This window comes from Anopheles gambiae, chromosome 3, assembly GCF_943734735.2.
Source record: "Anopheles gambiae chromosome 3, idAnoGambNW_F1_1, whole genome shotgun sequence".
NCBI lineage: Eukaryota > Metazoa > Arthropoda > Insecta > Diptera > Culicidae > Anopheles > Anopheles gambiae.
In genome coordinates, this window is record NC_064602.1 from 97,149,261 (window position 1) to 97,175,445 (window position 26,185).

Genomic DNA, 26,185 nt, shown 5'->3' on the forward strand with positions numbered 1-26,185 from the left:
AAAAGTTCGCCCCGTCTATTGTAAAGAAGCGAAAACTATCCGTCCGTCTTTTTTTGGGGCCGTTGTTGCTCAGCAATGGCTCAGCCTCACATTGCGTAGCTCATTGTTTGTGTGAATGTGTGTGTGTGTGTTGTGTGGGGATCCATTGTCGGTGAGATGGTAAGCCGATTGGCATTTGTGTTGCGGTTTTACCATACGACACAACCCGCTGGCCCCACTTTGTTGGAGCTGGGCCGCGGCTAAGGGTCATAATAAATTCAGCAACACTTCAAGCCCGGATTTTAAGATTCAAATCTCGGCAGTTTTAATTCGATTGCAGCCCGGGGGCCGGTAATTGTTGATAATTGAGAATGATGTTGCAAATTGGATTACGGGCGGGCAATTAGTAGCCATTTAATCGGATATCATATTTCACGGCATTGGTCTGTGGTACCAGCCGACCGGGAGCTTGGGGATGGCTTTTCTTTGCGGATTGTGGCTGCATTTGGTACTGAGTGTGTGTGTACGTGCGTGGTTTATGGTTCATGTTTACCGTGCAAACCACCGGACTGGACAGCGAAGAGTTATTATCAATCGATTAAGAGTGGTTTTTTTCTCCCCGTCTCCTCAATTTACTGTTTTCTGTGGTTCATCGGCCAATCGTCAGGCACCGGGTTGTGTATTAAATCAGGATAATTATGCGTCATTGCGGGTTTTGGCAAGCGAGAAATGAAAAATGTGATTATCGAACGGACAAATTAACATGTTTTTGTGTTGGGGTAGAGGATTTAAAGTGGCCAGAGCTTTAATGTCAGAAGCTGCAGAAATGGTTGATGATTCCTTTCACCTTTCAGCACATCCACGCTCTTCTCGGGGAAGCTTTTGATGGAAACTTATTGCAGCCTGGTTGCACCACGTCAGCAAGCAGCAACAATCAAGCGGTGGACCTAATAAATGTTCCGGCACGGATGCCATTTGTGCGGAGATTTCTTCACGTACTGTTGATGTGTTGTATGCATTTTGCATGACGAATGGGCCGTGAGAGTGCGGTTAGTTCTTTGGTGGTTTTGTTGCGCTCGAAGCACACGCTTCTTGAAGACGTTCTTCTGGAGCCGTGATACGGTTGAGCGAAATCTTGCACACACGCTTCATGCACTCAATCGTCGTTTGTCCTGAGATAGTTTCAGGACGGGCGCTTGTTACGGGGTAACAAATGTACAGCCGGATCAACCATTTCTACCCTTCATTTTTATCGCTCACGGGCACATTTGTATTCGAAATGGGTTGCGAAAAGTGTGTGGGAAAACGGAAGAACAGAAGTGCGGGGGAGAGAAAAACTATAAATGACCCATCCGATCGTAGCCGTTCCGGATGGGATCGGTTAATACTCGGCCGATGTGGTGCGGTGTATGTGCCAGTGCTTAGGTTTTTGAGAGATTGCTCCAGTAATTGAACCGGATAGACGTGGTACGTCTTCATCTTTCTCAGCCGGGACTGTTTTTTTTTTGTATTTCTTCCACCGTTTCATGCAAGAGCTAGAAGATGGCTGGCTGCTGGACGATGTTGCTTCCTTGCCCGATGGCAGATTAATACCGATTGACCATAATCCATAACCCAAGCAACGCCCTGTCCATTTGGAGTGTGCCGTCGACTGCAAAAGAAATGGGGATTGTTTTTCTCCTCCCTTGTTTGCGCTCAGTCAACCGATGAATCAACTCACGAAACGGGAGTTACTGGCAAAGTTGGAAAAGATGTCTTGAATGTAGTGCCGAAAATCGTTGGCAATAATCCTTGACTCTTGCAGGGTGCCAAAAATATGTCCAAAACCCACGGCTAGGAACGATCGGAATGAATCATTTTTGGAAGGATGATTGAACCACACGGGGGGGTGAAACTTTTGGCTGTGCATCATAATCCAGTATGAAGATTTGCTTATAGCTCATTGCTTCTATACTTAATGTACTGTAGTTGAACTTGAGAATGGATGTAAAGGCATATTTATGGACATTTTTATGACTATAGTACATTGTAATAGTTTCACATGTTTTCAATGAGCAATCGAACGAGTTTCATAACGTAGAAATACACTGCCGAAAAACGCCTAACAGTAGGCAATCTTCATTGTCTTTGGACAATCGCTTCGACGCTCATTCCACGCAAACAATGAGGCCCCTGGCTAGCCACCGTAGAACAAAAATTACATCACTCAAAGAAGCGCCTGGAACACATCGTCCAAAAAGAAGGTGGCGGAGGTAAATATTTACCCATCGCTTCGTACGGTTCGTGCCACCCGGGAGACTGCGACCTGTCCGTCCAAGCTCCCAGGCCCAGGATGCACGGTCGATGCGGGGTTCTCCCCCCCCACCATAATCAAGCTCACGTCGCTCATCAAATATACATCGGGCCTTTGGGTTACGCTGTGAGACCAGACCGACCAGCGTGCGCTTCAGGCCAACGAAGGTTTGCCGTTCATACCGTTCCGGCTCGTGCCGTAGGCCGTGCCGTGGCCGAAAATTAGCTTGTTTGCATTGAAATTTCCGCCTGCCCGAGCATTGCCAATTGTCAGCTACCGGTACCGGTTGGCCTTGATGAAGCGCTGGGGGAGCGAGCGGCGGGCTGGCCATGGGGTAAAAGGACTTTTTCGCAAACGACGAAACTGAAGGCCTAGTAGGTGGGAGCCAGCCATAGCAGCGTTGCAGAGTAAACAAAACACCAGCAGGGCAGAGAAGAGTAAAATAAAGGGCAGGGCAGAGAAGAGTAAAGTAAAGAAGAGAAGAAGCAAGCGTGTAAAATGAACAATAACAGTGTATGAAGGGAGAATGCAGTGAAGCATGACAAGAGATAGACGGGGGAAAAAAGAGAAGGAACAAATCGCTTGAGCCAATGTGTATAAATCAACAGTGGGGATAAAAAATGGCTGTAAGTTTTTACAGAATAGAATAAAAAAAAACTGTTGCAGGAGATTGGGCAGTGCTTGAAAGTGTAGAGAACTTTGAAGACTGAAATGTATGTTAAATAGTCAAAAATGACTAAGCAGCAAAACCAGAATGGAGACGCCTGGTGTTTGTATCGAAAATGTATACTACAAACATATTTATAAAGGATTTTTTCTGTACATGAATAATCATTTGCAAATGATTTTGTATTGATTTTTCTCGCCTCTCTCTCTCGCTACAAAATCATGCTAAATTGTTCCGACATCAGTGAAAGGTTCAATATTTTCACGAATCGTTTCTCAACAAAGCGGTTTGAGCGTGCAAGCAAAGCGGTTGCATCAACCGTTGCATTTCCAAGCGCCCACATCGTCGTTGTTAAACATTTACCCGTTCGAACGGAGCAAACAAGTGCGGCGAGAAACACGTTTCAGTAAAAAAAGAAAGAAACCCACACGACCGCAACGAACCGCTGATGGGAAACGGGATTGAATGCTTATCGCTTCGGAAATTCGTTGGTAAGCGCTTCGCAATGAAATCTTTCGAACCGGGTGAATCGGGTACGTGCACATCCTTTGCTTAAACATTGATCATTGTGGATTTGCAACCCAAAAAAGGCACGGCCCGGAGAGCGAGAACACGGTCCGTCTGCTACCGAAACCTAACTATCGGTCGTTTCAAGTGTATTTTAGCTGGCACCGAGAGGGCAAAAAAAACGCCCTCAAACCTCAAAACCGACAGAAGCAGACGGAACCACACGCAAGGACGGTGGATCGTTGAGAAAACCTGTTGAAAAATCAATACCAAAAGAAAGCAGCTCACCGTACCGTACCGTACGGGGAAGCAGCCGCATCGTATCTCGCTAATGCAAATATCCTTCCAGTTGCCATTACGATTACGGCGTTCCCATTTTGTGTGCGTCGACGTTTAATTTCTCGTCGGGCGGATGCATCGAGCAGTCCCCGAATCGTCTGCCGTTAGACGCACGAACAGTTTTTTCCAAACACTCCCAACTACGTATTCCGTATTTGCGGTGGGCTGGAATAGGGGACGGGTGAAGGTTTTATCAGCAAGTTAAATAGAGCGTCGGTTTCTAAGCGTGTACGAGTTAGTCTGTGGTGGTTTTGGTCGAAAATAAAGATGAGAAACTGGGCTGAAAGGATGGCATTAAACTCATCTGCTTCGATGTTTGGTGTGTTGGTGAAGCACAGTTTTGTTTGTGTTGGTATCGGTTGGAACCATTTTTATTTTAGCCGATGAGGAAGAGTCTTGCGAGAGGACGTGTGTTTAAATTTCAAGAGTTTTTGTGGGTTTTCATTTCGATCGTAGTCTTTAAGCTGTGTTGAACAAGCAATTGGATCGATTCTCAGTTTGTCATTTTCTGTATTTCATTTCAATTTCATTCAAAAAATACCACCAAACACACTTCAGTCAGTCCTTAAAGTCGGTAGATCTCATCTCTGCAAAATAATTCTTTAAAAACCCGAGAACGGATGCGATGCAAACCTGCCAGAACAAGATAAACAAATAAATAAAATAAAATAAATAAATAATAAATAAACAAAATGACGTCGTAACCGATGAGCGAAGGTTGTGATAATAAAATCTCTATCCCAAACTCGTACCAAAGCATAAAAAGAGAGTGACACAGTGAGAGTCGCAAAAACAGCATCAGCATATCTTCAAATCAAGAGAATTACGATAAGAAAAAGAGAGAAACAGCGAGAGAGAGAGAGTCAAATGAAGAGAAGTCAAATAAAATGTGTACTTTCTCAGCGGTTAAATATGAGCCACGAGAGCCACAGCTAAGCACGTGCAGACGTCTTTATAGCACCGCTGAAAAGACGAACAGGCTCAAGGTGGCCGTTAAGGGTGTGCGCACGAGAAGAACTTTGCTCGCGCCAACCAGAACGAGAGCGAAGAAATTGATTTGTACCTCGTAGGTCCTTACCGAACAACCGAGGGTGGAAGCCATCCTGTACTGTCCTGCCCATTAGTCATTCGTGTTGAAGATAAATGACGACATGGCGTGTACTTCCCCTGACTGCGCTATTTCTACACACTACTACCACCAGCGGGCATGCTTTGGTGCGCATGGAGACGGGAGGGGATTCCCATCGCCATCTTCAAATCGTCTCATCTCGCTCACACACGCACCCATTGTGGTAGCTCTCTTTCTATAAAATTTCAACGCGCGCGCTTCGTTGGTATTGGTGAGGCAGCACATACACATTAACGTCTGCACACTTAGCGTTGCGCTTCCCCAACCGAGCAACATCCATTTGCTACCGACTACAGGACGACCAGCGCCAGATTACGTAGTCTGCCGGGCTGATAGCGCCATCATTTTGTTTTGTTTTTCTTCTCTCTCCCTCTAGCCTGCTGGTATTAGGATACTCGAGGCATCTTGTGAAGGGTGCGCGCAAACAGGGCAGTAATAATTCAGAACCGGCCCCTGGTGCGCATGTGAGCTGGTTGGAGCAGGGCTCTTTCGAGCGGTGACTTCTTGAAAGCGCTTGGGTTGTAAATAATTTTACTACCGATATAAAAATCCTCACCTAATTTCAATTAATTAACACTAATGAAGGGAGTCATCGTTTTAATTTGATGTCCTGTTGTTGTGTGCGCGCGACTTCACGGGCCGCAGGAAGTAATGAAGATGATGAGGTCATAGTGGCAACAGTTTGCAGCATATTGCCATACTTACGCGTGTAACAGTCATTACTTACCATGTTTTCTTCCATTTTGTTTTTATTTTCATGTCCCACGATTGCAGCTGGCCTCCCGTACAAGGTGTACGCCGGGCACGATTCGGTGCTGGCGGAGAAGCGCAAGCAGCGCCGGATACGAACGACCTTCACCTCGGCCCAGCTGAAAGAGCTCGAGCGAGCCTTCCAGGAGACACACTATCCGGACATCTACACGCGCGAGGAAATAGCGATGAAAATCGATCTGACGGAGGCCCGCGTACAGGTGAGTTTTGTTTCGAATCGGAAATCAGGTCGGCCGAACGTACCGGACCACCTGAGCCTTCGGTGCTGGTTGGGTGGTTGATTGATTAAATTGTTTCCTTTTTTTTGGGTGAGTGCGTTCCGGATTTGTCTGGAGCATTGTTGTCTCTTCCCTCTGTATCTCTTCAAAGACTCCGGAAAAAGGGCATCTTCCAAAGACACGCAGCAGAGGCGTGCAAATAAAGTCCATTATTTATGACACGTGCCTTGCTCAATATTTCATAGCCTGCTTGAGCCTTCTTGAGGTGCGCAAGAAGATGATGGGCAAAGGAAGAAAACAAAACAGGCCCGAGCCATCCCAGGTTCGAGGGTCCTTCGGTAATGTTTGTGCATTTTAGATGACTATCTCTCTCTCCTCTCTCAATGACGCTCGAACCAGGGCAGGATACGCATATCATAGCGGGGCGCCTCGAGAGCGCTTGACACATGCCGTACGATTACGAGTGGGCAATAAATTTATCACCTTCCTTCCATGCGGCAGTGTGTGTGTGTGTGTGTGGATTGGACATTTTGGATGGATTGCCTTTGTCTCTCCAGTCCGCCCTCCCTCGAAAACAGCCCGTTACAAGCGGTGAGGTGTTTTGGGCAAAGCAATCAGACAATCATGGCATCAGTAGACATCTTGAAAAGATGATCAAAATATCCTCTCCCAGATGCGTTCCAGAAACAACTGGCCAAAAAAACGGGTCATCTAGCTGTGACGAGGTACAGTGCGGGGTGGGAATAAGGAATGATGGATTATTGGGTGTCGTTTGATAAGCATCGTTCGTTGGATGCTTGGACGATGAAGTTCGTTTTGGGAGTTCATTTTCCTTTCCATAAGCGTCGACGTCTCTGGACGACGTCCGAGAACAACCCCGATTAGGATGTCATGGCGTAGAGGCACACGTCCGTGGCAGGGTGCAAACGTTGGTAGGCTTTCGTTACACTAGCACAACTAATCTGCCACATCAAGATTCACCTCGATTAGACACGACCCTCAACACGGCGCTGGAAGGGCCGGTACGATAACTACCGAGAAAATAAGTTGTAAAACAAGTGTAGCAAATTGATTTGCCTGTGAACGTGTTGCAGAGCGTGCTGGAGGGGTTGGTTTTGGGCTTTCGGCAACCGTTTTGTAACCCGATACGAGCGTGTGAAGTGGCTCAAAATTGATGTCACATGGTGGATTGGTCGGGTGAGATTACACGCTCACAATGATGAGTGGGCCTAGTGGGCGTGAAAAGGGAGGGCAAGATATGAGTGAGGGGACTCATATAGCAGTTGGTATAGGAAATTATGCATTCCATGTGGTGGAAAGAGACCTATGAAGTTTTAACAAGTTGGTGTTGTTATAAGGATTGCATACATTGAGGCGTTGAAACTAAAGCGTTTCTTAATTACTACACCGAGACGAAAAGATGACATCACGTAGGTGGTCGGTTTATTTTTAGCTCCATTCAATAGACAACGACACCAACTCCAATGGAGTTGTGGATTTTAAACGACTTCTTTCCCGCAGATTACCGCATCCATGTTGTTTTGATTGAATTACATCGAATGTTATCTTTAATTACATTAAACCAATATTGTTAACAATTTGTTGGCCTTCGGTTCTTGTTCCGGTAGGCCGCTCAATGTCAAGTGGCGTGGAAGGTGTGTCTGGCTGGAGTAGAATGTGGGATGCGATAATTTACATCCCGACGATGACTGGCCTGCCCGTGGAAAGGCTAAACGCAAACACATTCCATTTCAGTAAAGCAATTTCACTCTGCCCGTGAGTGCCACAGCATACTCGGGTGAAATGTGATTAGCGACCGGTTGTTCGATCATACCGCTACCATACTGCCACATGTCAAGCTTGACAGATGAATAACAAGAAAGATCTACCGCTCGCCCGGTTTGGCCCCGTCGATGCGGTCCGGGGTGAAGGTGTTGATCGATTCAATTATGCGCACGGTGAAGTGGGTGCGTGTGGCAGAGAGTGTACACAGTTTGCAGCGTTTCCGGTCGACACGATCGAGTAGTGACGGTTTAATTGAAATTTCAATTCAATTATCGAACATTATATGTCGCGCAAGTGCTACCGCCCAACGGTGCGGCATGTATGCGCGCGGAGTTCGCTGATCATTGTGTATCGCAATTCTGTCTGTCAATTTGTTGGTCCAAATGACGTAGAGTAAGCTTCGGATCGGGCCAGGTCCTCTGGAGGCTCTTTCGCTCTCTTTTAATAATCAATAGAGCATTATTGTGTGTCAACACGGCCGTCTGTCACGGTCGTGGTTCATTCAACTCCGACACAGCCAACGGTCCGACGGTCTCTTTTCGGGCAATGCCATCGGAAATGCGTTATTATTAATATTGACAAAAAGCGACCGTGCGTAGCGGACGAAACGAAAAGGACGTGGAAAACAAATTTCCAAAAATAATGTCCTCAGCACAGAGCGCTTTCGTTGGGAGTCGTTTTGTGCTGTTTCCATGCTATAAATAAAAGCGTTTTTTTGTGCGAATGATTCGTTTTCCAGCCGATTACAAAAGAAAGGAGCAACAAAAAGGTGCCACCAAAGTGCATTTCGCTAATGAAATTCGGTAGCAATCATTTATGTACGTACAGTGATGTTCCGGAATGGCGGAAAATGCAGCACCGAACGGAATGAACACATAACCGGGATATGAATGAGTTGTGTCGGGTGGTTGAGAATTGATATTTTAAGCACCCCCTCTTCTCTTGCTCGCAGCTCTGTCGCGGGAGTTGATTGGAGACTGAAAGGTTTTCCCTTTCGATTTGGGAATGGCGGTCAACCAGTTGCAGTTCTCATTAAATTTTTGAACGTGCAATTGTTGAATGTGGTTGGGTGTAGGAGGTCCTACCTACCTGGCTGAGTTGGATTCGGGTCGCAGAGGATACAAAGTTGTGTACAGGTGATCGGTGTCAATCAGGTTTGTGTCGTGTAGCAGGGAGTGAGTTTTGAGGTGGCAATCTGCGCTTATAATTAGTGTCAGACCGCGGTTGCTGACGTTTGCATGGTTGAGCGGAAGCTAAGTTCGACTGCGAATGCAAGGATTGGGTTTGATCGGTCTGTCAATTAGCGTGAGTTGGTGGAAAGTGACCAGGTTTAAACCAGGATTAGTCAAAGATAGGTGAATGTTTGTGACAAACAGGTTAGATGATGTGGTCATACTCTTGTGCCTATTTTGAATAATTAAAGGCAGAGCTCAGCATATAACATTACTTCAAAAAGTCTGTTTTAAGTCCAAAGAAGAAGTATAATGTAAATAGGCTAAGAAGTAACATTGAATGTAACGTCATGCTTGTTCTGGTTTGGCTAAACCCAATCCTCTTGCTTATCCATTTTGCCAACAATGAATTAAAACCAGTGCACTGCAACCACACTGTAGTAAGAAACGTTTCACCCAAAAATAGGGGACCACCATCCCTCACGGCCATCTAAACTGCACTGCACAAAAGCAAGAGCACCCCTCCTTGTTCGTTCCGGAGATGATTGAATTAAAATTCATCACACATCTGTGGTGTTTGATGGCATAAACACGTCGTGCGGATTGGAACCCTTACGCGTATGCGCGACTGGGTGAGGGCTATTAAACATCGATCCAGGTCCTCCCCTGCTGGTGTGTTCTTTGTACGACATGGGTAAACATTTAAGAGCGATGAAGGTTTGCATCGCTTTGGGCTAGACTTTTATGGCAAAATCGAATGCAATGCTCGGGTGCAATGGATAGATGGCTGACCTCGATCTAAACCATTAAGCTAATTAACCCATATCATTCGCGTTTGTTGTGGAGTAAAGATGTTATCCATAATTGAGACCTTCATACTTAATGCGTTTCACCTCATTGTGGTTATTGATATCGAAAACGTTGTTATTTTGTTGATACAATAGATTCACTGTGTGATTGTATAAAATGTGATGCGTTTTGCTGGGATGTGTAAGCATTGTGCTATAGATAAATGACCATTAAGAAGTCAAAACAAAGAAGAAAAAAGTCTTGTAATAAATGAAAAAAGAGCATTTTTGTCTCATGTGATGGATTGACTCTTAAGAAATTGTTTCAGTATGCCGTCTTATGATTAAACCTCCAGTTCGGTTGAAAGCAACAACAGCCAAGAAATATGAACCCAATGATTGTTTGGCTTCCGGGAAAAGGCTACACTAGATAGTAAATAAATTTCATTCCACTTACATATTCTGCTTGTAACAATTTCCGCTCACTTTAAGTGATACGCAATGTGTAGTGTGTAGAAATCATGCCAGCCGAAGAACAAGGACCTGGAAGCTGTAATGATGGAATGGTGCAGAGTACAAAAAAGAGGGAAAGTACGTGCAAATTAAATGAGATAAAAATGAAGCAAAAACAGTATGCGGTCTTCCCTCGCACACATACATGAGGTAAAAGTCTAAGAAGTCCGTACAGAAAACGCTGAAAAACACAGGACGATACGCACACAGAGAGAGGGAAAGACAGAGAGAGAAAGAGAAAGTGAGCCGGAGCAGCGGGCAGGCGTGCTCTCGCGTTCGAGATGTCAAAAGTTTGAAACAATTTAATTCATCACGGCCGGCATCACCCATCCGACCGACCGGGCCGGATGAAAATGAGGATGAAAAAAGAGGCCAGCAATTGGGAGGATGAGGCTGCGTGGCGGGAGAAAATATAGCAACATTTTACTCCCCCATAGAAAGTGATGCAAAGAAGAAGGAAAGCCGAAGAGTAATGGCGCAGGTGAGCTGAATGGGGAGAGAGTCGCTAGAAATGCCGCTTTGCTAAATTTATTCCCGTCGCGAAAGGACGGTGGATTCCGTTCATTCGAAGGAACGGAGAGTGTGGCATGGTGCGGCCAAACAAATGGCGAATGAAACGATTCATTCACGGTAGCGGAAAGCCATTTCTTTGTTGCTGTGTAGTGTTTTCTTTTCGGGTGTGGAATTAAAGTATGAAAACTGGGAGAGAACGGCCATTGGAGCAGCTGAGTAAAGGTATTTGTGCGTTAAATTAAAGCGCTGGTTTTGATTCTGCAATGGTAACACTGCTCTTCTCTCATCGAATCTGATCGTTCTAATCAAATGAATAATTGATTGAAGTGTAAGAGCGTATCGGATACATTTGGATTTATGTGTTTTTTGGCTTTGAATGGAAGATGTATCGTTGCGCATGATCCACCACAAGAACAGGCACTGAAACCGAACCTAGATGACTGTTAATTAAAGGAAAAAAGAAGAGACCTTTACGGTTTCAGGGGGATGTTCACTAGTTAAATCGCTAGCCAACACAAACTGTGCACTCAGAAGCAGGTTTTGTTCCACCGAAATGGTAGGCATCTGCGCAAAATGAAACAGTAACAACATGGTTGAAGTGTAAATGGGGGATATTGTTCAGCAAATAATAACATCTTTTTCCCTTAGAATGCTCTATAAAAGGTGAATGTGATTAAAAATTCATGAAACCAACGATAAGGAGCAAAAAACAGTTTAAAATACACACATACAGCCTCAGAGTTGTGCAACCGTTCCTTATAATGATCAGATGTTAGCGAAACCGTCCAGACTTACGCTTTGTATTACCCTTTTGTACCCAAAAGCAAGCGACTCATATTTCTCTTGGAGCATTTTTCCAATCCAATCTCAATTAGCTTACCACTTTCCAACTGCCATCGGTTGGTCGATTACACCGTGCCGAACCTGTGGCACTTCCTCTCCATATGCGGGCAGTATAATCATAGTCCAGTCGAGAGAACCGTATGGAACTGCTGCACATATGGTTGCCCTGCACATGCCAGGAATGGAATTATTTTTCTCGATAAATATAAATCGTCGTCATCGTCGCTTGTTGTCGTTGGTCCCACCGCCGTTGCTCCGTTGCTGGCAGGTGAGCGAGAGCGAGCGGTCTGTGTGTGTGTGTCTGGATACTCCACCATGGATCCCGTGGCATTCCTGGACCGCAAATCATAAAACACTGGAACCGACCCGGGGAAAAGCCAATCTGCCACTGGTTTTTCCTCGCGGATAGCGTGCGCTGCGGTTTTAATGGGAAGGTGGTAAAAAACAGACACACAAACACACCAGTTTGCATCTAAAAAAACAATGACCTCGCTGTGGAGTAGCAAGAAGAGATAGAAAAAAGGAACCTTCTGGATACTGAAACATCATAGAGCGGGGGGCGGGAGAAATCCTTTCCTTTTCACGTACTCACCTCAAATTACAAACCGGTCAGTTGGCTGGTGGTAGGATGGTTTGGTCGAATGACCATGTAGAATAGGGTGGTTTAAGGTACAGCTATTAGAAGCAGCTGTAGTATGATTATGAAAATTTATGCTTACGACTGGCCAGCGAAAAACCGCGATGGTGGAAAACAATCTGCTCGCATGGTCGCGAAATGGTTCGCTGCTTTGCGAAGGTTAAATTTAAACGGAACAGTTTGAGTGCTTTGGGTTCTTCATGGTATCTGTTTTGTAGTTAAACAGGGTTTAGAAATGCATAAGCAAACTTTCATATCAAACTGACGAGTAAAAAACAAAGCTTTGTCGATAAAACGTACAGTGCTTTTACAAACATTTGTACTGCTCATCGATACAAACACCCCTAAATAATGCACCAAAACGTGGATTAAACAGAGTTGAAAGCCACCACCGATCCATCCAAAGCCCAACCACTCGTGCTGTGGTTGAATCGAAATTCTAATTGAAATTCAAAATTCATGTTCAATTATTTATCGCACACAAACACCCGTGGGGATTGGGCTGGTTCGCTAGCAGCATAGGATCAATCCCGGGGAATTAACACTATTAGCACGTTCGGACTCGCCCGGCAGACTGTCACTGTGAGCTAGAGCGTCATAGGCAGTAGCTCCAAAAACCACAAAACCATCACACCCTTCAGCAGGCGTTAGTCAAAAACAATAAATTATCTAAACACTGGCCATAACAACTTGTGTCTGTGTGGTGTGGAGTGGTGCAGTTGGAAATCCGTTTGGGAAAAACTAAATGGACATTTGTGACAGGTTTGGGAAAGGATGGAGCCCGGGGAGCGCTGGGAGGTTCTCATCATGAACCCGACCAAAGTCGAAATTTATTCAAATCACCTGCGTAGCACGCCTGCCCGGATGGGGATATGCATGCAAATATTAAACTCTAAAACCAATAGGCTGGAAAGCCTGGCAGGGGGAAATCTGTGCGTGAGGGCTTCCGGGAAAGGCTGGAAAACAATTTCAATAATTAGTTATGCTTCTCTGGAGGGTGAGTAGAGTCAGAAGTATGTTTTGAAAGTGTGTGCTATAACCACAGTTGAAATTGTTTGTAGTGATAGTAATGATATTGTTTTGCAAAAATGAATCTGTAGGCAAAAGTCTTATTGGCAGCAGTAGGTAAAAAATGGTTCACAAAATAGATGTACTTCCGAGACTGTCACAAAAGAAGTAGTTTTTTTATGGAGCAACAATGACAGCTTAACAAATGATAGTGTCAGCTGTCATTGAGCAATAGTCACGGTCATTATTGCCAAGTGTCTACAGCTACTGCACAGTATCTAATGGTCAAGCCATCCTTCCCTCTTTATGTAAGGGGAAATCTCCAACAACAACAAAAAAACAGCATGTAAACCATGTTCTTTCCACTGTAAACACCATTCACAATGAATAAAAAACATCACTTTAATGACCTCAACACCCGGAACTCGACAAAAAAAAACGAATCCACCACCAAACGGTAACAGCAGGATCATCCCGAACCAGGAGGGGAGCGAAAGGTCTAAAGTTTGCGAAGTTAATTGAATAAACATTGAGTAACAACACGGCGGAAAAGTGATTTCCCTGCGAGGGTGCACTTTTTGGTGTGCCCGGGGAAGCGCCGGAAGAGTGTCAACCGATGAATGCAACCCAGCCCTCCCGCACCCTTTGCAGAAGAAGAATTATTATTCATCGATTAACAAGTGAACGCTCCGGTGGGCGCCCCTTGCGCGGTAGCCTTTAATTCTGTTCGTATGGTTGTTTATTGTTCAGCTGCCGAAAAAGCTAATCAAACGAGCATACACCGAGGGAGAGGGACCGGCCGAACACCCGAGGACAATTGACGTTTTACACTTGCCGCTTGGTGCGGGATAGCAGGGGTTGGAACAGGCCCGCAGGGGTAGGCTCAGTGTCGTCACCGTGATGAAGGGAAAATATTAGCACAAGTGCTTCGTTATCCACTAAGCAGGATAAACAATGCTTACTGTATTTAGTTTATTGCTTTACAGTCACCCTCCATCCAGCGTCGTTGTGTCATTCGTTACGGGATGGTTGGTCCGTTCTGGTGGCGACGATGGTGACCCAAGAAGCATAACTACCATGCGAGGTACGAAGGCTTTATGGGCTGCTGTTGCTTGATTTGCGAACCAGACCGAACCCTCGTTCTACGCTCACCGACAAGCGAGGACAAACAGGGGACGGTTGGCATGCTCGAGCTCGAGATGACTTGTCGGCTGGTCGGTGGAAAATTGTAGGGGAAGGTACGATGTTCATCACGATGCGACCCTTGCGGCGCGTTGTACGCAGCATCGTACGCGGTGCGTTTGCGCTTGCACGTGGAAGCATAAATGTCGCGAATGAAGATATCATTGCTGGGTTCGATTGTAGGGTATTTGTTTAGCGAAAGTATCACCACATCTGTCACAATTTGGTGAGTTGATGTTTTTCTTGTGAAATGAATCGATAGAAACGTTATGCAATTTTTTGTTGTAGTATGTCAGGATTTTCGCTCGGAACAGTTTTTTTAGGTACAAATATTGAAATGTGCAAGATTTCAACACTTTTTTGTATCGAATGCGTTCTAGATTCGTAATCGAGACAACGCTTTGATTGAATAAAGACCGCATAAACTCTAATCCCTCCGGTAAAATCGTCCGGCACTTTTATAGCCAATAGCGTACGTGTCACTTTTTAATGGTATATCGCTGCACAAATTTATGACCCAAGACGGTTTGATCGATTGATCGGCCTTTGAATGTGCCGTCACCAAGCGAGGGGAAAGCAAGAGGGGAGAAAAAAGTTTAAATTTTTAATTTAATCAACTTTGCAACCAAACCAAGAAAAAATGGCATCTAACTTTCCACCAAAGTGTCCTAAGAGACCCCGGGTGCGATTGATAGCGTAACTATTATGGGAAGAAAATGGAGCGGAAAAAAACACCCAAAATCGGGCTCGGTGAAAAAATCCTTTCCCTATACGAGCGTAAGAGAGAGAAAGGGGGGAAGGGAAATCGGTTTTATGTTCGATTTTTATGGGCATGCCATCGCTAACCTTTACAGCCGCTGGTAAAAGGGTGTCAGAATGTGTGAGTAAAAAGAAAATGGGATGAATTTTAATCGTTGCTGCCCGCTCCCCCCGACGGTTACGGAGATGTGCTCAAAATGCTCCAAATAGTCCTCGAGGTGGACTGCGAAGAGCGCGTAGAATTGAATTAAGGTCGAAGTTGGTGCAGTGGCACGGAACGGGCGAGACCCAATTTCGCGGTTTCATAGCATTGGGCTCTAACCAAATCAAGCGTAAGGGAAGGAGCGCAAAAAAAAGGTCAAATCAATTTCGCAGCCAACCGCTCGACCATGCATTAATTATGAAGGCGATCGTTTTGTAGATGTGTGCGAAATGTTTGGCGACCAATCGGATGAAGAATGCGGTCGCTAAGGCTCGTAAATAACGTTTTGGGAGCGAAAGTTTGATTCTTTTTTATGGCGGTTGTTTCCGATCATAAAAAGCCCATCGCTTTCTAATTTCTCCCGGTCGAAACGGGCACTTTCAGAGTGTATGTGTGTGTGTGCTTGCATAAATGGAGATGCGGTAATAAATTGAATTTCATTCTGTGGGAGGCTCCGACCACACCAGGGATTGAGGAATCTTTATGGAAGATTTGCCATGTTTTACGATGCAAAGCATCGAGAAGAGAGGTTTCTGAGAAAGAAAGTAAAAAGAAAAGGTTCGGCGCCATTCCAAGACCACGCAAAGGATCATTTAATTAGGCAATTCCCTTTGCGGAGGACTCGGATGACACTATCGGTGCTACAGGTACAGGTGCACTGCTCGTTTGCTGTCAATTTAGCTCAATCAGACTGTTCGAGAAAGACGCAAAGAGAGCAATGGAGTAAAAGGATATTTCTTTGAAGGAGACTTGTCCAGCAGTATATATTATTTTGATGAGATAATTTAAACACATTCACATCACCGAACGATTGTGGTCATTTTGGATAGCCACAATGGAGATGCTCTTCAAGCTGCTTAAATTTGAAAGAAAAACAACATATTGAACCCTGATGATGAGAAAGATAAATATCAACTTCATCAAGCCTGTAGAATTCTTGACCAAAGGATGACATGTGGGTAGTGGTCCATGGACATGATTGCAAGATTTTTCTTCATCTTAGGCCGGTCTACAGCTCTGATGAGCAGCAAAAGCTCACATGTCTCGAGCCGTTGGACAACGATGATGTGACCAACGATCGGCAAACATCCGGAGCATCTTGAGAATCCTGACAGATAGATACATAGAACAAACAGTTGCTCCGTTCCGACATGTTCCCGGTCCACGCCTCAATGATGGAGATGGATATATTTATAAACCCACACATGGGGAGCGCATGGGGGAGCGCATCTATAAATGAATTGTTTATTTTAATCATTCATAATCAAATAATAAATTAAGAAAGTCAAACAACGACCACACGACCAGTTTCCTTCTCATTTGGGATTTTCTTAGCGAACGTTGTCGTACGATGTTTGCTATTGTTTGGATTTTTTGTTTCGATTTCAAAGGACTTTTGATGAGGAGTGAGACGTATGTTGTGAAGTCTTCAACCGGTAGAGCAACCGCCAAGAAACCAGTTGGCCATTTGTCGTTGAAAGTCCGATTGCGGATGGCCGAAGATATCGCTCCTAGTCCGCAGTCTTCATTAGCCATGGGTGGCCACTTCCTTTCCAGCCAAGCTCCAGCAAAAGTTTATTTGAAGAATTGTATAGAACACCAAAAAAAACCCCTGTACGTTTCATCCTAACTTCTCAGCAATAGTTAAGGCAGCGGCAGAAGAGAAAGCAAAGAAAAAAACTCCAAACACACACTTGCACGGAGCACACAGCAACGGCAAGGACGACCGGACCAACGACCAAAGCCGAAAGATTCCGCACTAATTGCATTAAAATTCAGCACGATTTGGGTCAAGACGTTGGCCGGGGCGAAAGAAAATGAATAGAACTGACCAGAGCAAGAGCAGGGAGCGAAGGCATTGGACGGCGGTAAGCCAACACAACCCAAGTCCTGGGGACGCATTTTGAATAGCAATCGGTTTTCGGGTTTCGGGGCTCGGACAAGAAGTTTACCCAAGAAGTTCGAGAAACGCCGGCAGTTGCGTTTTGGGTCCGGGAAACCGGGAAGAAAAAAGTACTCGAAAGGCATTGCACGTGAGTGAGGCGAGGAGATTTGTTGAACACGTTGGACGTTAGGAGCAACAACAAAAAAACCGGACGGCAGTGATTGGAGATGTAGAACAAACTATCGCCCAACCCAAAAGGGGGAGTCATTTGGGAAAGCAAAGAAAAATCGGATTGAAACTGGTGTTTTGCTTGTGCGAGGAAAAGTAGTTTCTGTCGGTTAAGTGCTTGCAAGTTGGCTCGTTTGTTTAGTAAATGCTGAACTATTTTAACGGAGGTCCGACAGCTCATGTTAGTCAAGTCTGTGGAGTAGCATAACTATACAATGAAGTTGTATTTCTTCCATGTTCAAAAACAGCTACTTGCTTGTCGTGACTGTAAAAGTACAGGGGTTAATACAACAGTAAAAGTACAGCGGTCAATCAGTTCCAAACAAATACCGTTTATAGAGTAAATATCGACTTTTCCAATGCTCCTCTTCATAATGCTTCGTAACAAAGAACGGCAAATAACGAAAAGAAAACACGCACACACACAACGACTGATTGGCTAATAGCAAACCAACCGGTCACCAAGTCCCAGGCAAGGCATTCCAGCCAGTAACGGGGCAGCACGACACAACAATGTCCAGTACAAACATTGAAGCGGAAGGTAGTCGCTGTTTGTGCGGGATGACCAAATCAAGCGTGATTTTCGGTCGGATGGGAGGTGAGAGCTAGCTTTTGTGACAATGATTGTGTCAAAGGAGAGGGTAAAAAACTCCACCTCTCCCTGCTATACATGCCAAACAAAGCGTGAACCAAACGGTGAAAGGGGTAAACAGGGTTGGCGCGCCGGATGGGTCAAACAAACGGGAAGTAAACATCCCCGGGGCCATGCTCGCGGCCCGAAAGCGCCGAATTTGCAAAGTTGATTAGATATTTAAACACGCGACACGCGTGATAAAATGAAGCTTAAAAAATGTGCACCGCTTCGTGTGTATGTGTGTGCTGGTGCTTTTCCTGCGCGCCATTTCACGCGTGTCGCGCGCCATTTGGTGGAAAGTTTTTTTTCTTCCTCTGTCTTGTTGCTGCTGCCCACCCCACCTTCACCACAACCGTAATGTGTTAGCATTTTTCGCACATTCTGACAGTTTGCTTTCACGCAAACTGGCGGGGCAGAATGTCATTGTTGTGTGCCGGTGAAGCGCTTGTAGGACACGGTGGCGCAATATGATTGTCCCCCGCGACTGTTTGCGCATACCGACAAAGTTTGCGCGCCCGCTGCTAATGCCCCGTGCGTGTGTGTGCGCGCGTGAAAAACCGACACAAAATGCTTCCAGTCATTTCATTAATTGGCGTACGTAAATATTAGCTAATTAATTTGAATATTTCATAAACGTTCGCCCGCTTGCCGTGAGGAATTCAGCACAATTGAGGGGAGCACGATGCGCAAGGAAGCAGCTTGACGTCGTTCTCCTGTTTGGCATACATTAAGGCGCACGCAGCGCGGACGGGAGCGTAGCAGATGCGTTCGGGTTTCACCGATTGACAGTTTGCCAACTCGTTTGTTTGTGCGAGGTGTACCAAACACACACACACACACCTACACATACACACAGACGCTTGTGGTGAGTGCATTTAGATTAGAATTTCGCACAATATTTACCGCCAATAGTGTATAATTAGTGGCGAATGTGGCGGTGGCGATGGAGCTGTGTAGTTGGGTTTATTAAAGTTTGATAAAATCATTGCAATTAAGGCTGTGCACGGGCACACGGGCCAGGGAGGTAATGTATTTTTCATGAACCTCTATCGGATGCACTGTCTATCGTGGGGGGTTTCGTGGTGTAAGCGGGTACGGTTGACAATGACTGATGATGTTGGTGTTGGCGGTTTAGTACACATTGTGCTGAGGCTCAAAGAGCAAATATGAGCAATAAGTGTGAAATGATGGTGGGTTATGTTCGTGTCGTTTGTATCTTACAGGGTGCGATATTTGAAATATGTAACGACATGTATTTGTGTCGTTTAGATGACAGGCCAATATTTTGTTGTTAGATGTAGGGCAATGCAAAAACATGACAGCACGCAGGTAGAGATGCAATTTAGTTAGAGTGAATGAACAAGCTGTCAAAACATTGAAGTATCTTACGAGTGTATATCTATGTGATAAGAGTTGAAATGCGCTGAAATATTAATTAAAGTACTTAAATTGAATTATTCTTTCCCTTAGTTGAGAAATCTTTTCAACAGACATACCTTTTCTTTGCCGTTGCTGCTACTAAAATCTGCTCTATTATGCTCGGTCTTCTCCTCCTCCACATCGCAGGTCTGGTTCCAGAACAGGCGGGCCAAGTTTCGCAAGCAGGAACGGATCGCCCAGCAGAAGGTGTCCAGCAACAACAGCAGCAGCGGCAGCAGCAACAGCAGCAACAGCAGCAACGGCAGCACCAACAATGCTGGCGCTAATCAAGATTCATCGTCCGTGAAGAGCGAGCAGAAGTCGTCGGTGAACGGTGGCAGCACGACCCCGAAGGACATCAAGCCGCCCGGCTCGCCCTGCCTGTCCGTCACCACCCTGTCCACCACGCCCAACTCGAGCGCCTCCTCCCACCAGTCGAACGGTGATATCAAACCAATTAATGGTAAGTGTTTTCCACCGATTCACAGTGTCATCCGTGGGTTTTCTTATCTAGCCGATACTGTTTCTCTCTCCCTCTTTGGGAGGGTTGTGTTTTTGTTGCCTCCCTGGTTGAGGGTTTGCTGGAATTGTCGCACAATGATTTTCATCCTTGAATCCTCTCTCGATTTGCACCACCTACATACATACATACACACGCGCTCGCACGCACTACACGTGCATGTGCTTGTACACGAGCAAGAGACGCCATTGCTTATCGCTTCCACACACCCGCTACGTCGCTAATGTCGTCCTTGGCGATGGTTGCGCTTACGAAAGTGGTCCCATTTGGCGTTGGGATGGTGCTGTCGTAAATTTTTCATTATAAAAGTCACCGGAAGCCAGCCGGAGTCGGAGTCGGTGTCTCGAGGCGTCCGTCCGTCCTTGCCACGGTTTGCCAGGTTGGAAAAACAAATCAAGAGAAAACGTGCTGTACGTTTTTTCTTCTTCCTCTCCACCTTCCCAGGACTTTCTACAATGTAAGTCGTCCTAGATTTCTTCCACCTCGTGCGGGGGGATTCCATCTTTGCAAGGGCTATCTGCCTTCTCCCACTTTCCACGAATCCTTACGCAGCGTCTTATCGCGTAGCACAGAGATTCGCCTGGCTTTGCCGTAAGTCGTGTGTAAAAGCGTGCTTTTGTCGCCCAGCCACCAGGCGCTGTTATTACGCGCTGCGAGGAGACGAAGCGAAAGCTACACCACGCAAGTCACCGTGCGTTACTGTTCGAGGGAATGGGGAACGAGAGGATGGGAAGCGGGACATGGCAGCAGGCAGGCAGGCGCGACATTTTCGAAATAATCTGACATTAATTCGTATAAATGAACGGTGTAACAAGCAATTTTCTAGATTAAACCAATTTAATACCATTTCGCAAGAATCCGCAGAACGCTCCGTCGCGTTACAGCGTCTCTCCGAGGCTCACTCCTCGTGGCTCGAGCCAATCGAAAACAAAATGAGGCGCACAGCTTTCCAGCGTGTGCGTTGTGTAACAGGTGGTTTTGCTGTACGCTCGAGATGATATTTTCCATCAGCTTGAGCGAGTTTGAGAAAGATTTTTCACATGTTGTTCGCGCTAAGAAGCGGGAGATGCATTAGCGTTACGGTGTCTAATGTGAATGCGCGACAGAAGAAATGATATGAATGTGTCGTTAGAGTAACTCAAATTACCTAGACATTATAACTTTTGGGCTGAGGGAGGGAGAAAGTTCACTAATTTAACTATGTTCCATCAATAATGTAAATGAAGAAACCCAGGAACATAGATGAATGTGACTTTGGAGTCTCCTGAATGTCCCTGAACCCGCTTTGCTAGCGAATTGCAAATAAAACAAATCTTCCATAGGTCGACAATCACTCGCATCATTACTCATAACAATCCACCATCCAGCAGTAGCTCAATTCCGATCGAAATGATTCGTTATTCCTGGCCACATCCACAGCAGCACTGTCACAATGGCTGCAAAGTTTTGTAAATCTAACCGCTCGTCCCATGTCACAAGCTCCAAAATGCCGCACGAAAGCCGGAGCCATATTCGTTTCGGAATATTCGATCACCTCACCAGCAGAACAGTGTCGGAGGATGAGCACTTTTCGACTTTCCCCCTGTTGGACGATGTAACGTTTCGTCCCTTTTTTTCGTTTGCTTATCGCCATATTCGTTTTTGGAGAAGGTCCATCGAAGCGAGACGAAGCGCAAGCACTCCGAGGTCTAACTTTTCCGAGTGTATGAATTATGGATTATGAAGTTTGCGTTTGCTGGCTGCCGGCTGCAACCGTCCGCTTTGGGGAATTGTCGGTTTTGCGAGAAACTATTCTACAGTCGGGTTTGGGTTGTGCTTGGTGGTTGGTAGGAGGAGTTGAAGTGTGTGTGTGTGTGTGGAATAGCCCACTGGCATAAGGACGCTTTCGACATCGTTTCGAGAGATCATTCGTAACTGTCGTGGCACGTTTTGTCGCATGTCACCGGCGACCACGGGTGCACGCGAGCGGACTCTCATCCTTTCCATATTTTTCGTTTACTGCTTTACGTCTGCACATGTGTGTCTGTGTGTGTGATTTGTTCGTAGCATATTCTCATGCCAATGTGTTTTTCTTTTCGATTTTGTGCTTTCTCCCCCCCCCGGTACGTAGGAAAACTGACAGACGATCTGAACGGAGCGAGTCTTCACAACGGACCCAACCATCATCATCTCGTGGTCAGCAATGGTACGAGCAACGGCAGCACCAACAACAACAACAGCCACCATCACCACAACAACAACAACAACAGCATCAGCAACAACAATAACAACAACAAGTGGAACCCGTCCTGCAATCCGCTGCTGCAGAACCAGAAGGCAGCCAATCATCTGAGCATGAATCATAACCTCCAGAACCATCATCACCACGCGGTGGCTGCACTGTCCTCGCCCTTCTCCTCGCTGCTCGGTGCGGCTGCCGGCGGTGGTGCGGCCGGCTATCTGCTCGATCCGCTCGGCGGACTGAACAAGACGACGGCCGCCAACCATCTCTTCTAAGACGGCGAGAGCGGCAGGCTTAATTAGGGAATGTTGGGAGCGTCGGTTGACCTCCCCCGAATTGAGTGGCGTTGAGCGGTAGAAGCGCTGTACGATTGGAACACCTTAATTTTTGCCCGCGATTTCACGCCCACGGAACGTGAGCTGTCACTAAAAATAAGTCCCCCAAGCGGTGGAAGGAAGTGCGGCTTCCGATCCTCCGGGTGGATTAATTAAGCAAACGGTACAGCATGTACGGTTTGAGGTTAAGGTCCTGGAGGGCACAGACAGGCACGGTGACGAGCGTCAGTCTGTCACCGTCAGCGTAGGTGACATTAATCAAAATGGGAAAAGAACAAGTAGAACTAGGAAGGAGGGTTTGTAAAGCAGGTCGAATGCCAGTGGAAGAATGGTAAGGTTGCAGAAAGAATGGACATGAAGCGATACGATCTTGTATACGGAGCAGCACGGGAAGAGTCGCTTTCCGCTTAGTGTAAGATAGTTTTGTTGACCACGAGATCACTTTTATTCAGACAGAGTTGGAGAGGCTCAAGCAGCAGAAATCAACCGTTTAAACTACTACTACTTTAGTACTTATCGACAATTAGTGAAAAAGCGTATTGTAAATAGAGTCAGAACGCGCATCAGAACACAGGTGCGTCGCAGGTGTACATCAATTTCGCCCAGGTTTACATCAACGATCTTACCACTACTACTATTACTTACACTTAATACCCAAAGATTCGTGTAGGAAATGGTGCGAAATACGTGACATTCTGCTGGAAGCGATCCAAAATGGTACGTTCGCTGAGAGTTTCACCCAGCCAAAAACTTTCGATCGTCCGTAGAGGAAACCGTGTTCCGCGGCCCCTTAAATTGTTGTACAGCTACAGTGTAGGACGTGAGAGGTAGAGTTCAGACTTCAGCTTTGTAGAGTTCACTAGAGGTAGCTTCCCTGTAAATGCGTCACTGGAAGCTATAAGGAGATGTGTTTTTAGTTTCTCTTCTGTTTAGTGTTTGCAACTGGAATCGCTCAGCCAGGACACAACTAGCAGTAGCAGAGGAAATGGAAGAGAGCGTGACCTAAGATATCCCTAAAGAAATAGTTGAAATCAAGCAAAATGTAAACCGAACCGAGCTCGTCCTCCGCCAAATTGTACGATAGGTCGATGCTAAGAGTAAGTCAAATATACTAAGAATCGGATCAACAACACAAACCGTGTAGATCGACGCACGCATACGCAATCGACGGAGTGGCGGCGGCAGGTGATTTGTTTGACGTGCCGAAATGGACCGTCTGTCGAACGTCTGCTGCCGGATGGTGGGATGATTACGGGACGGACACACGCACCCTGAACACAATGTGTGGCCGGGCGGGATGAGCAGGGACGATTATATTTTAAGACGATCAACTACACACGACCGGAATTCGGGGGTCTATTTTGGGCCTTGCCAGCTCAGGTGATTGGAAAGAATACTTTCGCTCTTTACGGATTTGCTGTAGCCGCGTGTCAGCGCAGCATTCTTCCATCGATGACGAAATCGTATCCAACGCGCGGCTTACTCACGCGGGACGCTTCTCGAGCGGTGAAGTTCATCGTCCTTGGGGCGTGGAAAATTCGGACCAAAACGGAGTATCGCGTGAATCCTGGGCATCGCGACAGTGCAGTGACAGCAGGCAATCGTGTGCTGTTGTCAAGACGCTACCGCTGTTTCCATTTGCTGGCCACTTTCGCCTCTAGCGTATTCATCTCTAAATTTAGCCCGTGGATTGGGTTTTCGTGGACGTTTCCTCAAAGTCGTTGTCCACAGTAAGGCGGCATATGAGGTAGCAAAGGCGACAGGACGGATGTTGTTTCACGCTGCATTTTATTGGACCACTTAAACCGGACGACCATGCATAACGGCTACATCGTGAGATCTTTCTTTTGGGTCGTCCGTTTGGTTAAGCCTTGTTGGTAGAATTTATTCTCGTAGCGTCCCGTTTGAAGTTGGGAAACCCATCCTCAACAAATAAACGCGTCCAGAGCACGCAGGCCTTGCTTCCAAGCGAGGACGCTTGCACGAAAACAAACAAAGGAAATGACCATGGAGGTTGGAGGATCGTTTTCAATAAAAAAGCGACGCTCTCGACGCGTTTTGATCGTAACCTTGAGATCGTAACCCAGGGACGGTCGGTTGGGCGGCGGCCGAGGGTTGCGCGTTTGTTCTAAAATTAGCTCCAATTCTGAAGAGGTTAAGAGCTGCGGTCTATTGGAGCAGGTTTTCCGGACCGATTCGAATGGAACGGTGAAGATCGGTCATAAATGAGGTGGAAAAGTACGCGCTGCTCTCGATCGTGCATGGCATGAAATGGAATCGACACTAGGAGTTGGTGAGTGTGTGTTACAAAGGTCATCCCCGTGGAGGTTAGCTCAACATTGCTCAACAGGTGAATCATGGTAGCGAGCTGTTTTGTCTGTTGTCTATTTCCGTGTGGCGTTACATTAGTCAGCTGCTAATGTTGGGACGGTGACGGGCACGCATTTCTGAGGACATTCCAACGTAATGAAGCTGCATTCTCATTAAACGCTGGCAACAGACCGTGCAAAGACGGGTAGCGAACACCTCACGGTAATTGGTTTACGCCGATGGAGACTGAGAACACTGTATTAAGTTCACTAACCATGGGTAGGGCAACATCGGTACAAGGTGTGTATCGAGAAGAAGGTGCTGTTGAAAGATTGAAACCTTGCTTATTGCCTCGCAGCAAGAGGCGTACGAAACGCACTGTAAACAATCTCGAAAAATGTGTGTGATGCATCGAACCGCGGCACTCTAGACGCGTGTTTGAATGCACTTTTGGGGCTAGTGAGCCAAAAGGATTGCATCATTGGTATTGAATTTGATCGAATAAACGGGTTTAGATGAGCTAGCATGTGCGAGATTACTCTAGTACTCTCTACTCCTTTGAGTTGCTTGAACACACTTTATCAAAAAAATGAAAGACATACTTGCTTTTCCAGTGACAGTTTAATGTGCTCTTTAACTGCCATAAAAAAGTATGTAAAAAAAAACTCACCAAAACATCTTCCGCTTAATAGTCGGCTTGGCTCCTACTCTCCAAATCTTTCTCCATTGCCGTTTCCATCCATTAGGAATATTTTGGCAGCTGAATTTACGCAAAAATTCTCCACCCCTGCCCTCCCATATGAAAACACGCACCAAACCCAACACGTCGTGAGTGCGTCGCTGGCGCAAATCTGTCATTTGGACGGAAATAAATTACTCACGGGCTATCTGTCTGTCCGGTTGGGGCGCGTGTATGCCGGCCCGGTGCGGCATGGAGTTATCCCAGCGCGTGGCCGGTAGCTGCAGGAACGTTCTCGAAATAATGATGTGTATTTTATTGTAAACACGTCACCAGGCGGCACCAGCAGGAGCATTTTGCAACGTATTGCTGCTTGTTTTGCTACAGCCAAACCGAAATCGGATGGAAATAATCGACAATCGGGCAAACGCGTCGTGAGTGGGAAGGGAAAGGACACCGAAAGGACGCGTTGCTCATTCTCCGTTCACTCCGCGTTTTCCCGCTCATTTGATGTATTAAATTTCGGAAAAACAAAAGTAATCCCTCGACCAAGGGGGGAGTCGTGGTAAGCTCCCCTTTCGATGGCGATCGGTTGCGCCGTTGTGCGCAGCCGCGGGCGCATGTTTTTCCATCGCGCGCACGCCAAACG

At 46.2% G+C, this 26,185-nt stretch overlaps 1 protein-coding gene across 1 annotated transcript in view; it reads left to right on the forward strand.

Moving 5' to 3' along the window:
* The window catches only part of LOC1280391 (paired mesoderm homeobox protein 2A), a 36,776-nt gene extending 13,099 nt beyond the window's left edge, over positions 1–23,677 (forward strand). Inside the window, exons 2-4 of the mRNA XM_061659999.1 lie at positions 5,689–5,885; positions 19,619–19,934; positions 22,102–23,677. Of these exons, the coding sequence (XP_061515983.1) occupies positions 5,689–5,885; positions 19,619–19,934; positions 22,102–22,487 (899 nt within the window). The 3' untranslated portion in view covers positions 22,488–23,677. The remainder of the gene's footprint in view (positions 1–5,688; positions 5,886–19,618; positions 19,935–22,101) is intronic.
* Positions 23,678–26,185: the final 2,508 nt, after the last annotated feature.